The following is a 15360-nucleotide window of genomic DNA, read 5'->3' on the forward strand; positions in this document are numbered from 1 at the left end:
GACGCCAGACACAGCACCGTGGTGTTTCTCACCTTTTGAAAAAAGGGACAAAGGGTCTTTAATTATGACAGAAGTAACCAGAAGCCACTTGGGCTACAACTCACAGAGGGACTTTTCACAGAAAGGAAATAAATGTATTTGTTGATGAATTATTCTGAGAGAGGAAACAAACCAAAGGATTCTGGATGGTTATTTTCCTGAAATTAGGTCAGACCTAATTAGTTGCATAATTAATTGTCTGATCGCCTAACTAGTTAACTCTTAGAGACCTTTATTGACTCATGGTGACAAATGAGTGCACGCATGCCTTACAGGAGAGGTCCCACTGTGCTTTGCAAACTGCAGCTCCAGCACGGTGAGTTCTGGGACACAGCACTGGTGGTGTGTGTGATACATGGAGGTTTATCTACCTCTAGCAACAAGGAGAGATGCAAAATTGTAATTACATATGTTTACACATGAGATTTGGCTGCCCTCCATGCGTCCTTGGAGGTGTTTGAGCAGTGGTGAGGCTGTTCTGAACACAGGTCACCTATTTCCTCCTCAATTTCTCATGACTTCACAGCTCGCCCTCCTCAGGGACAAAAGCAGGTCTCTTCTGGTGTTCATCAAAACAGGACTAACACCTACAATTAGGGCAGTCAAACTGGGGCGGGGGTGGGGTGTCTCTTCTGAGGATCTGAGAATTATGGCATTTGTCTGGTTTACACAAGAGCAGAAAGGACAGTAAAACTGAGACCAAAAGCACCACCAAGTTTGTGGCTGCATAATGGTGTTCTGTAGGACAGACAGTGAAGCTGAGCACTAGTTATGATGGTATTGTGTGGAAAAATATTCTGAGTGCTGCTATGAAGAAAAACAACACCTTTCTGGGAAAAAATAAGAGTGCTGACGCCTTGAAGGCTTTTTCAATTACTGAGTGTTTTGGTTGACTCCAGTGTAATCACAAGAAAAGACACCACCATCTACAGAAGGAAGGAAAACTGGTACGAAAAGTGGTGGTTGTGGGCAGCAGTGCTTTTTGAAGGAAGGAAGAACAAGCATTTTGGGAGAAAGTAACATTGGGTAGCAGGAGAAGTTCTTGAGGAAAAAAAGCCCAAACCTTGATTAAATTGATGTGGTTGAAAACAGTACCATGGACATGCCACCTCTAGAAAAAACTAGCTCAATGCAATTTTTTTGCCCAGAGCCTCTTACCTCTGCAGAGAAACAGTGTTTCAGCACAGGTAGAGCACTGAGCAAAATCACTGTTTCTGGTGCCATTGTTAAACTCAGTATTTGGCACAGCCCCCTGACAGAGAGACCCCATGGTTATATTCAGAGACCCCATGGATCACAGTGAATCCTCTCTGAGTGCAGGCCCTGGTGGCAGGAATGACAAAAATAGAATGGCTTTGGGCTTTTCTTTGATGTGGGTTCTGGTAGTTCTTGGAGCATTTGGGGAGTTACTTAAAAACTGCCCTGATTTGGCTGTGCTTTTCTAACTTTTGATGTCCCCACTTTATCCAGACTGTGTTTCCTCCCTCCTCCTTCCACAGCCTCCCCAGGGCACTTAGGGTTGCCTCATGCCACCATGACATCTGTGGGACAAGGCAAAAATGCAGCTGGCAACATGGGAGAGGAAAATTGTGGATTACCTGTGTAAAAATTTTGCCCCCCAACAAAGTCCAGGGAATATGTAGAGTCAGAGAGGGGCATCTATTAATACCACCCTGATTTTTGGAACTTGTCTGGCTCAAACAATGATTATTTCAAAGCAGAATGTCTCAGGCTTGACAAAGGGCCAGTCACCCTCACAACAGTCACTCAAACAAATAACCAAAAACAAGAGAGAGAGAAGCTGGAAGGCAGCATAAGAAGACTTGTGCACCCCAGAACAGAGAGCTACGAGCAGCATTCTGATTTCTGGAGAAGTGTTTCTAAGGGATGTAGATTCTGTTCTTTACACAACTGCAGGTAAAAGCAAAGCACTTCCAAGCACAGACAGCACAAACCACCATTGTGGAAAGGGACAAGATGGGATAAAGCTGAGGCAATGAAGAGACAAGAGTATAGATGTCCAAGGGGTGCGTCCCTGTCCACACAGCATAGCCAAGAAAAGAACAAAGTGTCAACATTTAAAGCTCATCAGGCATTTGTAGCTCACAATGAATACACAGAATTGCAGTGCAAGGGTGGCTGGTGATGGTGCAGTGTTGGTGCCTGGATGGCCCCTAAAGGAGATGCTATCTTATTTTTCTCTTCTTATACCAATCTTTTACTTTTAAATCCCACTGACTTTACCTTTAAAATTTATCTCTCCATAGGATTTTTCCACACAAATTTCTATTGCTTTCTTCCTGGGAACTATACTTCAGCCAAACTGCCCCTTTAATACAGAATTTTAGCACTGAATATTCAAATGACTCAACAGAAATGTCCATATTGCTCAATTCTGCCCTGAAATCTTCCACCCACTCACAAATACAGCACATTCCCATCTGTGCACTGCTCTCATTATGAACTTGTTGATTTTTCTTGTTCTTTTTTGGTGGGGGTACAACTTGGTGCAGGTGTCCAGGCTGGGGTAACAAAGACCCAGGTAACACATGGCAAACTCTGCATGAGAGAGAAAACAGAAAGTACAATATTTTAGTTACAGAAAGGTTAAACAAAGTATCCACTCATCATCGTACCTGATGAGTAGGGCCTGGAAACATTTTTTTTTTCTCACCCAGTATCATTTCTGCTGGAAAACCAATTCTTTACAAAAGATTTTCAATGAACTTGGAGAAGTGGAGGGAAAAGGGCTCCTCTGCAGTTTCTTAATGTTTGAAATCCATTCCTGAGTACTTTCATCCCTAATTAAAGGTCACCTACTGGTTTGTGAACAACTGTTAATGAAGAGTTTAATTATCCAGATGACAGCTATAAAATCCTACTCCTGTGCTTGAATATTTTAAAGCAACAATGCCCAGATTTTCAAATATGTGCTTGTAGCCAAGTACTTAGACAAAAGCTCTCACGGAAGAAGAGTGTGTATGTGCAATTCCCATTTGCATACACAATGGGAGATTGCATATGCCCATATTAAAGATGCAAATCTGTGAGGAAGTTTGTACGTGCTTACTTGACCATTTGAACCTGACCCACCTTTCTTTTCTGTTCTTTCATTCAGGGAGGGGAGGGATGGTTAAATTATTCCTTGAGGATAAATTATTTCACATTATTAACTCTTCTGAACAACAAAGCTGCATAAATTAAATGTAAGATTATCTGCTGTGTCCTCAGTGGAATGATTAGGAGGGAATCTACAGGAAAGGAATGTAGTCAAATGATTTGAAGACTTGCTAAATGGGATGCAAATCTCATTTTGAATTCCTAACAATCTCAAACACAGACCTGCCTTCTAATGAGTGAACTCTACTTGGCATATCTGTGCAACTCCCAGAGCAAAGCTGTGAAAAAAAGGGATCATGGTTCATTTTCTCTACTGAGTCAGGTTTTTGTTTTTATTGGCACTTTTTGACCAGGTGCTCCTGGTGCCCCTATTACCTTTACCCACAGTGGCAATTTTCATGATGCTGCCTTTAGTCTGCCAAGCTGAAGTGGTCCCATTTCTCATTTCCCATCACAAAACCTGATGAATGTTTCTTGGGGAGGTCAGGTTTGGGTTCTCCACAAGGTGCATGCCTGAAGGAATGATGCTTCTATTGAAAAGATCAAGAAGTTGCTTTTTGTGTCCTTACTGCCAGCACAGTCTCTTTGTGTCACTCTGGTGATGGCACCGTATAGGCAAAGAGAATTGTAACTCTTTAACTCAGCATTTTTGGGGGCTTGGTGAAGACTAAAATGCAATGAATGGCCACAATGAATGGCCACTCTACCCATAATAGACCAGTTCCTAGGTTTTTCCTGTGTATCAGAGCTAGGCTTTGATTCAGTTTCCTTGTTACCTTTGGCCTGTCTCTCCTATTTACATGAGCATATGTGCACACATAGACACACACTTACTTGTCTGATCAAAATACTAAACAAAAGAGAATTACAAGCCCTGGCTCTAAAAATAAGGGGAAAAAATTAGAATGCATCACAAAAGAAGAGCTGTTCATGTAACTTAAAGAGGAAAAATATGACTGTCTGAGTTCTGTCAGTGGTTAATATCTAATTTCATAAGAAATATGGGTTAATACAAGAGATTTGTTAAAACAAAGACAGGTCAGTCTTTCTGTGTTATTTGCTGAAGAGGTTTCAAGCACACCTTTCTGTGCTTTGTTAACTCTCCAGGAGGCTGCAGGAGGGCTTTCTCTGCAGAGTCTCTCATCCGTAGGTCACAGTGACCTGACTGTGGGGCCTGCACATAAATGGAGCTCTCCAGATAAGCAGCACAACATTTATTGCATACTTTGTCACCATATCTTTGGCCACACGCTTGTTCTCAAGGCACTCAGTTTTGATATTGGTTTTATTAAAATAGATTTCAAAAAAGGAAATGTAAAATAGTTTAGAGATTGCAACATAAATGTTGTGTAAGAGCTGAGGAAATCCACACCAAACACCAGCAGGCTTTTTTGTACATTACAAGCATGGACAAAATGTATCTTGAGGTATTTTTTTCTTATACCACTTTTTCAAATAAAAACACTACTGAAAAAAAAGATACAAAAGGCTAATATCTCACACAGGGAAACACACACGTCCCACAGTGTCCCTCACAATTTGGAAGATTATTAACATTAAAATCAAAAGAATAGCTAAAGCCAAGGAGATCTAAGGACTAGAAGAGGGAGAATTCTTTCTTGGTAACTGCACAGTCAATCTCTCAGCTTTGCATCTGCCACCAAAGCTCCTGAGCAGCATGTGTAGGCAGGATGACATGTCCTCCATGAGGCAAGGTGCCCAATTTTGCAGGCTTTACTTGCTCCTCAAGTATCAACTCGTGTCCTCTGGAAGAAGTCCCATGGGCTAGGTGGCTCAATCTTTTGGGCCTTGGTCTTACTCTGGCTACAAGACACAACCCTGCGAAGTGTCTTTTCAGGGATGTTTATTAGAAAAACATATTTAACTGTCTCCTGATTCTGCAAATGTCTGGGCAATGGGTTTGCATGAAGTAGATGGTCTGTATCAAGCTCATGTGCCTGATGTATCTGTGAAAGGATTTACTAGACTGGCTTCTAGATTACTATGACTGTGCTTTCCTGAGCTGCCAGGCCTCATTCCTGGTAAGTGGACAGAGCTCAGGCAAAAAAGCATGACGTGACACACTGTAACAGTTTTCCCAATTTATCATCAAAAGGGGGGTAGTATTTGCCAAAGACCATCCCTCATTTTTAGCCAAATGGTAGACTCAAGACCCTTTAAAAATATAACTAGATTATTTGTCATTTTGGCATATCATCATTCAGTCACTTTCACTGGGATGGGTTTTAATGGCTGCAGACCAGCACACTGTATATGACATAGAGCATTTGTGGAAAAAAAAATAAAAATTTCCTCTGAGTAGTCAGATGATCTTCCCAGAGATGAAGTGTCTTTCCCACTTTTCTCTTTCATTCTTCCTTTTCCTGGATCATGGAGGGAGTGTTACTTGTGTTGAGTAATGAAATTTCCCCTGCCAAAACACAGTGTCTTTGATCTCCCCTGTTTTATGCACTAGGGAGCTGATAGTTCCTTCCCCGGCTAGGACTGAATGAATAATCACCTCCTGTTGTTCACATAAGAATCAGATGCTGAAATGTGAAGCTGATGACAGGGGAAATTATGGATAGAAGCATCAAGATTTGCTACTGAAATTTTATGAGCTGTAGGTAGGGAACATTCGAAGCACATCACATTTAACCCTGAAGACTCCAACCTTTTATCATTTCATGGGGAAGAACTGTGAGCTGTTTGTGAGATGGGAATGAAGCCCAGGCTGCTCACCTGGTGTTTTCATAATGCACACATATCCACACAGAGACACATAATCGGCATGAGAAAACCCTACTCATCCATGAATCTTTGTTGCAATTTGGAATGATGAACCATGCAAAAATTAGATATTCAAATTATGTAAAAAGTCAGTCAGTACATTCATTGAGATGCTAGTAAAAACCCTTGTAAAATCAGGAAATCTTGATTAATTTTTTTTCTTTCTTCTTATAACCCTTTTCTGTTTGTGTTTTTTTTTTTTTTTTTTTTTTTTTTTTTTTTTGGTATTTCAACATATGCAGCTTATGATTTATTTCAGGTCTTCCAATCTGGACACGACAATGTATGTGTGAAATTTTTTTTTTTTTTTTTTGAAGGGAAGGAGAAATTCTAAAAGGATTATACAGAAAATTAGGATTTCACATGAACTTTTGTGCAGGGATTTAAAAGCCACATCTAGATCCACTGTTCTTTGTGCAGCCCAGGCCAACAACACAAATGCTGCTGTATAGCAAACCTGCCTCACATGTCTTGGGGAGCAGCCCATTGACCCATGCTGGCATACTTAAGGCTTCCAGACACACAAGTGAATTCAACTTTGTGAAAACAGCTTTAGAGAACACCCTTTTTATTATGAAGGGTTTCTCTTGCCCTCGTTCTTGCTCTTTCTTACCTTGAAAACAAACCCTAAACCAGCCAACTCTTTAATACAAACTCAGACGAAACAGGTTTCTCTGAGCCTGCCAATCTAAACCAACACGAATACCACCCAAAGTGACACTTCTGTGCAGAGTAAGGCAGGTCCACACAGTGTGGAACAGCAAAGATCCAGCATAGCTGGAGATGCCTCCTGCCTCCCTGCTGTGCTCAACAGAAATGGAAACATCACAAGATATTCTCATTCCTACCAAGTCTGTGCTAGAGGAGGGCTTAAACTGGCCTTCTGTCTCCTGTAACCCCAGGAGATATGATTAACAAAAAAAGCTAATTATCTGTATTGTTATAAAACAATTCACAGGAAAAGAAGTTAAGTCTATATATTTTTTGAAATTGTATATAACCACTACTTCATTCTCAATAAGCAACGAACATCTCCCTAGAATGAAGGGAATCTCTCCCTGCATGGTGGGAGATACCAGTTTATGTCCTCATTTATTTCTTGAGACAGTTCTACATGAAGACTTTGGCACTTTGTTCTTCAAGAACTAATGAAGATGATATGTCATCTTTGATGGTTGTTCATTGAACAAAAATAGGAAACTGGAAATAATCTTTTTTCATAAAACATAAGTTTGCATTTTATGCTGAAGTCATTATTAAAATTCACATACTTGCAAATGATTAGCACTCTGCCTCAGACACAAATTTATGCAAGTGTTTCAGTTCAAGTGATTCAGGGGAACCAAAGAATAAATAGTGCCATCACTGTTTTTAGCTGCAGGAGGGCAATGGCCATTTCTTGTGTGGAAAGTATGAGCAGATGAGGAGATCTCTGTTCTGTAAATCTGGGCTTGCATTTCACAGCAACCAAACTTGCTCAAGAGAATGAAGAAATCCCTGCGGAAATTCTTTGTGAAAATGGCGTAGAGGAAAGGGTTAGCACAGGAATTGATGGGGTAGAACAAGACCAGGAGGATCTTGGAATTGGACACTGTGATGAGAGGAACCTTGAGTGAGGCCGAAATGGCAAAGAAAGATATTGGTGCCATGCAGAGGAAGTCGGTGAAGATCAGTATGGCCATGCGCTTGGCGATCTTGGTGTCGCTGTTGGAAGAGACGACGTTGGGGTTTCGCACAGTGAAGTAGATGCAGGTGTAGCAGACGCAAATAACGACAAAGGCGAGTACATTCAGCACCAAGAGAAATATAACGTAAGCCTGGGCAAACGGTGTCTCTATGTCCATGGGCAGACAGATGCTGACCTTCATGTAGCTGCTGACCCCGAATATGGGAAGGAGTGCTGCTGTGAAAGCAAAGACCCAGCCAAAAGCCATGATGATGACGGCGTGCCGCAGGCGCAGCTTGCGGTGCAGCTGCATGGCGTAGGTGATGGTGTGCCAGCGCTCCAGGGTGATCACCGTCAGCGTGTACACCGACAGCTCGCTGGCAAACACCGTGAAGAACCCCGCAGCGTTGCATCCTGCCCCCGTCTGCCAGTCGATGGCATAGTTGTAGTACTGGCTTTTGGTCTGGATGTCTACAGAGGCAATAAACAGCAGGTAGATCCCTATGCAGAGGTCTGCAAAGGCCAGGTTGCACATTAGAAAGCGAGGAACAGTGAGTTTGTATTGACTGCTTATTAAAATAATGAGGACAACAGTGTTCCCAGTAATAGCTAAAATGTTGATGAACCATATCAGGACTCTCAGAATGTTGTATCCCATGATATCTTCACATGGATTGAAAGCATCAGGTTTAGGAGAGCAGGCTACCTTAACTACTTCATTGCATAAACCGTAGTCAAATTCATTCTCTGCTGGGTCAAATCCTATGCCGTAGTTAGAAATATAATCTTCAGCTGCAGACCTTCTCTGTAGTTTTTTGCCAGAGTTCTCCTCAAAGTCTTGCTTCACCTGAGATATGCTGCATATCGGATGTAATTCGGTCCTGAAATTGTAAAAAGAGCAGAGTTGGAAGCTAAGAGACACAGTATGAGGCAAAAAACCAACACAAAATCATCCAGTTTCCATTTAACAGCTCACTTTTTCTGTTTAGCTGATTAGATAGATTACCCTGGAGCCTGAAATTAATAGTGCGGCTGGTCCCTATTTATAAAATACTACAAGAGCATGTAAATGACTTGGAAACATCATAAACTGCATGGGGAAGGAAAACCTAATGTTTGCCTAATGCTCACAAAGTAGTTATCCACCTGGATAACACACTCTGTAAGAAGCCTCCCTGATTTGAAACAAATTTCTCACCTCAGCTGTCACATGACAAGCTGATTTGTGCATAGGGGAAATGCATGACAATGAACACCAACGTAAGACTGAGCTTTGAGGCATGAGTCAAGTCAGCTGTGCTCATAAGGAGTCTGTATAACCACAATAATGCTACTGTCTCCTAGAGTTATTTTCAAATTCTCTTTTTCCTAAAGGTTTTGACCACCACCACTGTCTTATAACTCTGTCAGGGCACATAACTCCATTTTGTGCTGTTCGTTTTTAGTACCTCACATCATGTTAGTGACTAGCCAGTAACACAAGTAAATAGCATAAATAAATTCACGCAGCTTTCCAGATAATCTCTAGACAACAGGTGCCAACAGAAACACAAGGCATAGGAGACCATTTTGCTTAAAATAGTTTTTTAAAAGAAGTACATTAGTAATCAAGTGAAGCCAAACCAAACCAAACCAAACCAAACCAAACCAAACCAAACCAAACCAAACCAAACCAAACCAAACCAAATGTTTTAATGGAAACAGTAGTTGCTTTTGTTTCTGTCAGAAAATATTTCTAAACATTTCAAGAATTTTTAATACCACAGGTAAATATTAGCATTTTTGATAGTTTTGTATTTGGCTTTATTCTGTAGAGTATTAGCTCTATGTCCTTCTCCATATCTAGACCTACAGAAGAAACAAATATCTTGGCTGAGATGATGAAAAGATGATCAGCTCCAACAAGACTGCAAATATTAAGAAATATCAAGTATAAACATGAAATGAACAATGAATTTTTACAACAGCTCTGTGGCTGCCTTAGAATTTGGCTGTCCCATGAACTTGCATCCACAGTTTTGGATGCAGACCTAATCTGAATTATGGAATAACACAGTTGAAATTTTGTTGTAAAACCAGTCCAGTTCAGCTCTGCCTACATTCAGCTACAACCCAGACTGCAGTTTAGATGTGTAATTTCTAGGACAGGACCCCAGCTTATCTCCCACCCTGACTCTGAGTACAGCTGACAGAAGAATTCTCTAGGCAAGTAAAGCTAAAATTTTGAACTGGTAGCAGCCTAAAAGGGAAAATTCCTCTTTGTAACCTAATTTTACCCTTTGACTTTCTGCACTCACTATGTCTTCAAAAAATTGAGTTTAAAGGGTCTGCAAAACAGGAAAACTAATGAAGGTCCAGCACCAGAAGGTGAGGGACATTTCCCATGAGATTCTGAACATCCTCTACTATTATCAATATTTTTTATCTTGCCTGTCAACTGAGTCAGAAAACTGATTTTCTGTGAGGTCAAATATGCACTATGAAGGTCACAGTAGCAATAACAAGGCATTACATTTTGCTCTCCTGTGTTCTACTCGCATAAGGATGAGTGAAGGGTCCAGAGTATTGATCAATATATCAACAGTTCTCTGGCTGAAAGGGAATATAAGCTTCCAAGGAGCAATAACAGGAGAAAAAGTCCCTCATTTTTTAGTGCAACAGGCACTTGGGGGCACTGAAAGCTACAGCAATTGGTGGTTCTTTGAAAATGAACCGAGGGAAATGTTTGTAGCCAATCATTTCTCAGCATGAGGTAAAAATAAACTTTTTCTAAAATTTTGAGGTACTGCCTGGACCTAAATATATACTCAGGCAAGAGTGCTATGTAAGGACAATTGAATATTTTTGATTGCTACAATTCATTAATTCTTACCTTAATTTTACAGCCAGTGTCCCAAATAAAACCCGAGTTCCAAGGAATAAGGTGCTTGCTCCAAGGAAGGGTAACAAGGAGTGTCCTGATGGTTCCCTTTATTGGAAGCAGGTAAGATAAAACTCCCAAGGGAAGGAAGAGTCATCCTCTGATACTGACTCCTTGTCATATCTTTGCCCTGTGTTTCTCATCCTTTGGGGTGTGCAGTGCATTTAGAGCAACAAGTCAAACATTATTTGCCAAGGGATGTGTGGGTCCTTGCTTCCTGTTGTGACTGTGGGTGTCATAATACAGTTAATTTATTCCCTCTCTTTGTAAAATTTTCTTACTGTTTAACATTATTTTCAAGTAAGCTCAAGTAAACTAGAAAAATAAACTGGAGAAAGGGCAACTTAGAGAACAAAAATGAAATTGGCAGAGTGCTCTTAACAAAACAAAAATTACTACCCTTCTACAAGTTGTTATTTAAGTTGTTATTTTATGCGCCTCGTCTGGATCTGGTGGCAGCAGGATCTTGTGTGCTGAGAAACACTCTCAGCAGAATAAATAGTCTTGACCTATGTTCTGAAATAAGGCCTATTCAAACCAATCATCCTCACCAAAAAGTGCCATTAAGTGAGTTGTGAGCAACTGATAGTATGTTCTTGTGAGACAGGCCCGAACACCATTCGTGATGCTGCCACATTTTTTGAAAAAATAGGATTTCAAGTGACAGCTCCTCCAAAGAATAACGATCAAGTGTAAGGACAGAGTCATATCAATGCCATTCTTTTGGGCAGAGGGTGATCTTTATGTCAAAGAAAGCCAAAGTCTTGCTGAAGTTCATAATGGTCTGTGTCAAGTTGAGGATTTTAACATCCGGCCTCTGCCCTATCCACACTTCAAGGATATTATTTTCCAGTCACAGAAAAACGTGAGGGGAGTTCAACGTACTGTGCTAGACTTGTCTCAAGAATGCAGCTTGCCTTCTCTTAGGCCAGTACCACAATATTCCATTGTGATCAAACTACAGACCAATATTTAGCATATAGTCCTTACTGGAATGAGAAAAACATCAAAACAGTCTTATGTTTTAACATGTGTCTCAGACTGACAGAGCTCTGCTTGATGTGGCATCCTCCAAAACTTAGGAAGCACTGTTGCTGTAACAGGTTTAAGTTTTCCATTATCACACTAGCATCTGCTAGTCTGCTGCAGACATTTTTTTGGAGAAGTGATTGAGAATGATCCACTATGGTAACTTTGTCTAGGGCCTTGAGAGCTGCAAAACTCTCCAAAAGGGGAAATCAAACAGGAATGGGTAGCCAGAAAGGGGCTGCACATCCCTGTCTTGATTCCTTCCCAGAGTTCCCATGTGAACATCAGCTGCTGCTGTGATCCTTGGAAATGCAATCTGGGGATGATGAGGCATCATTTTTATACTCCCTGGACTACCAGGAAGAATTCTGTGTGCCAAATGGCCACCAGGAATGACCATCTCCTGTGAAAGTGAACGACCAGCCAGGTCACACCAGGCACCACAAGCAATGCCCGCTGTGCTGAGCCAAGCACAGCTCTTACCAAAGGAATATTGAGCGATCAAGTACTATGCCAACTATCAATAACTTTTAAACAGCCTGAGCAGCCTTCAGTGCACATGCAGCTTGTGTCAGCTGTCATGAAAACTGCTTTGAAATGAAAGAGGCTGTAGCTACAGTATGTATGTGTGACTAATCTCTGCTGAAGTGTACAGTAATACTTTCAGTCTTCAAACCAAACACATGCATCCACTTCTCCCTTTAATCTGGGGAGAGAATCTCTGTTTCACACCAATTTCAGTACAAGAGACATGACTGTATGAAAGAAATGACAATTTTTAATTATTATAAAAAGCAGCTGACAGGAAAGGATCATCTAAATATGTTCTCATAATTTTGCATGTATGCTTATGTTTGGTAGAAAATATTAACAATTAAAGGCATAGATAAATATGTTCAATTTTGTTCTGTTGATCAGGGTGGTACAGTTGTGACCAGACTTGCTCCAGAAGCAGCCCCACCTTGGCATGGTGCTCCAGCCCAGTCTGGAACATCCGCAGCGGGGCTATGTGAGCTCTTCAAGGTCTCTTGGCATTTCTTTGTAAAATTACACTTACCCAGGCTGTGGAAGGGGCTGTGTTATGTTCTCCTTGCCTTTGGAAGCCAGGGAAAGGCTTCCAAAATTGCTATACTAAGGGGGAAGGGAGTGCTGTGGACTTCAATTCCATGTAGCGAGTGTGTGGCATGGAAGTTCTTCAAAGCCCAAGTGAGGGGACTAGATACTGAGAGCTTACCACAGGGTCAGGGCTATTTCCTCCTGTAGCTGTCCTTCAGTAGCAACCCTTACTTTGTTTTTGAAAAGTCCAATTGCCTGTTTGAAGGGGTGGATTCTGGGATATGGGTCCTGATTAGCCCAAGCAGCCCAGAACCCAAGTACCTTCAGAAATATAAATCACAGTGATATCAGTTCGTTTGCAGATCCAGAACTAAACACGCTTTCACTGGACTCATTGGAAAATAACACTTTGCCACCAGTTCTGGAAGGGATGGACCCATTTCTGCTTAGAAGCCACCAGGCACTGTGTCTGCATAAGACTGCACAAGTGTGTGAAAACATTGCCTGCTGATCAACTGTTCTAGTGAAAACTTAGCATTTTGGATGAAAACTAGGTGATGGAAGATGCATTCTGTCAGATACTTCTGTTATCACTACAGTCTCCAGCATCACACTTGCATTCTTTCCACAGTTTTGTAAACACATGTAGATGATATTTATTAGCTATCAGCCAACTCAATTTTCCTCCTTTGTCTGGTGACAATAGAATACTAAAAGAAAAGTAAATGGCTATTAAGGGTATTAAAATAGAGATGCTAACAGTTTATGTTTTCTCTGCATGGTTTTACTTTTCTTTGAAGTTTGTGCCACTTCTGAAGATGATGCCTTAAATTGTAACAATGATTCATAGTTTTTTTCCTGCCATGGCAAAGTCCAAGTCTTTCAGGACATACAGAAGAATTTCAAACAGTAAACAAGGGGTTTTGTAGGTACCGGTTCCTCATGTTTTCCAGTGGCACAGATTCAGGAGGTTCATTAATTACGAAATGTGAACATTTCAAGACTGTATGACTGAGGTGAAAATACTCAATGAGAATCACTGATACCTAAAGTCTCACCCCAACTTGCTAATGGAAAATTAAAAACAGCACGGAAAATTACCTTTGCAGTCTAAAAAGACACCTTAGCCTCCTACCCTGCTCTGTTGATTTGTATGAAATGGATCTGCCCTGAAAACATGTCCCAAAATGCTGTGAGTATGAACTCAACAGATAATGTATCCGTGATGCTTGGCTGGGCAGTGCTCCAGCATCAATGAGGCTTTCTGAAAGAAGAGTTTGGGATCACTCAGTGGTCCCGTTGCTCTCCTGGACTGATGAACAAGTGTTGACTAGCTTCTCTGCAAACACAGCCTTCTCTCCAGTTTCCTTCTGAAAAAGTTATCAGATGTTTTCTGTTTAATGTCTTCGGTGTGGCTGCAGGCTGGTCCCAGTGGAAGATGGATTTATGACAGGTGAGGGCAGGGTTGTGTCTATTAAAATTTAACAATTCCCTGCAATGGAGAGGCAGTGCACTGTGTAGCATGCATAAACCTGTATTTATTGTGTATTCATTTATTTCCATCCATTTACTTACCTGCACTGAAGAGACCCTTTTTATGGACATTTTGAGGAATTTTATTTAATTCACTATCAACTGCTGAAAAGCACCAAAAAGAAAAACAAATTAATTCACTTACTTTTGTCTTTTCCAGCTTGTAAATGCACAGCAATGGCTAGGATAGGTGAAGTTTGCCTCAATCAAAGATCTAAATTTGCTTAAGTCAGGAAGCTTTTTTAAATTGTATGTAGACCTTGCTCTTAGCTTCTTAATGAGTTCTAATCCATGACTTGGCAGGAAACTGATTTTCGTGCTGGAAATATCCCTTTAAGAAAACATATGAAAATCTTGGTAAAAAGCAAATTTACTTCTGCTCAACAATGGATATGTGTTTTAGACTGTCCTACTCATTCTCAGAGTAGTGACTGGGAACAGATCAGCTGGAAATCTGCACTGAAAAGATGATCCAGTGCTAAATTGGCTATTCCTCCAGCAAACTGAGCTAATATCCATTGCAAACAACAATCAAGTAATGCTGGTCTCTGAGAGCAAAACAAAAAATGTTCTGGATAAAAATTAGCAGGCATATAAACTATTACTGCCATATGATACTGGGTTTAGTAAGCAGCCAGTAACTGCAGCAATCATCCCAGAATACCCTTAAACAACAACAAAAAAGGCTGATGAAATCACAATTGAAGTTAGATATAGGAACATCACATCATGGGAAGGCTGCTGTGGAAAAGGCAATAAACACAAAGAGAGAAGCTCACATGTGGGTATAGATGTGAGGACAGGTTGGGGATATCAGATTTTGTACTCATTAGGAAGAAAAACAGACTAAAGAGAGACAGGGATGGCATTGTTCAGGCTGTTAGCAACAAAAAAAAATCCTAACAAGACCAAGACTTTTTCAGGGGTTTAGAAAACAAATATAGCACAGACTGAAGCAAAGAAAGGGACACAACTGCAGGAGGTTAGGAGAGATACGTGGAAGGCAATTTCTGTGAGATGGGCTATCGGAGGAAATGATGGAATCAGCAGCCATGAATGTACAAAGCAGAGCATTAGAGGGCTTTTAAAAGGAAATATGTTCTGCAAACAGTCTTGACTTGTGCCATGCAAATGAGGAAAGGGAAGGACAGAGGGTGCTCCATCTCCAGGCCAAGAGATACTGGGGAATCCATCCCCATAGCTGCAG

The 15360-nt window shown here is 41.0% G+C and overlaps 1 protein-coding gene across 1 annotated transcript in view; it reads right to left on the bottom strand.

The window, feature by feature from the left end:
- Positions 1-4408: 4408 nt before the first annotated feature.
- Positions 4409-15360, bottom strand: part of FSHR (follicle stimulating hormone receptor) — an 82415-nt gene continuing 71463 nt past the window's right edge. Inside the window, exons 9-10 of the mRNA XM_063391209.1 lie at positions 14299-14484; positions 4409-8496 (exon numbers count right to left, since the gene is read on the bottom strand). Coding sequence (XP_063247279.1) covers positions 7269-8496; positions 14299-14484 — 1414 coding nt within the window. The 3' untranslated portion in view covers positions 4409-7268. The remainder of the gene's footprint in view (positions 8497-14298; positions 14485-15360) is intronic.

This window comes from Prinia subflava, chromosome 2 (assembly GCF_021018805.1).
Source record: "Prinia subflava isolate CZ2003 ecotype Zambia chromosome 2, Cam_Psub_1.2, whole genome shotgun sequence".
Taxonomy (NCBI): domain Eukaryota; kingdom Metazoa; phylum Chordata; class Aves; order Passeriformes; family Cisticolidae; genus Prinia; species Prinia subflava.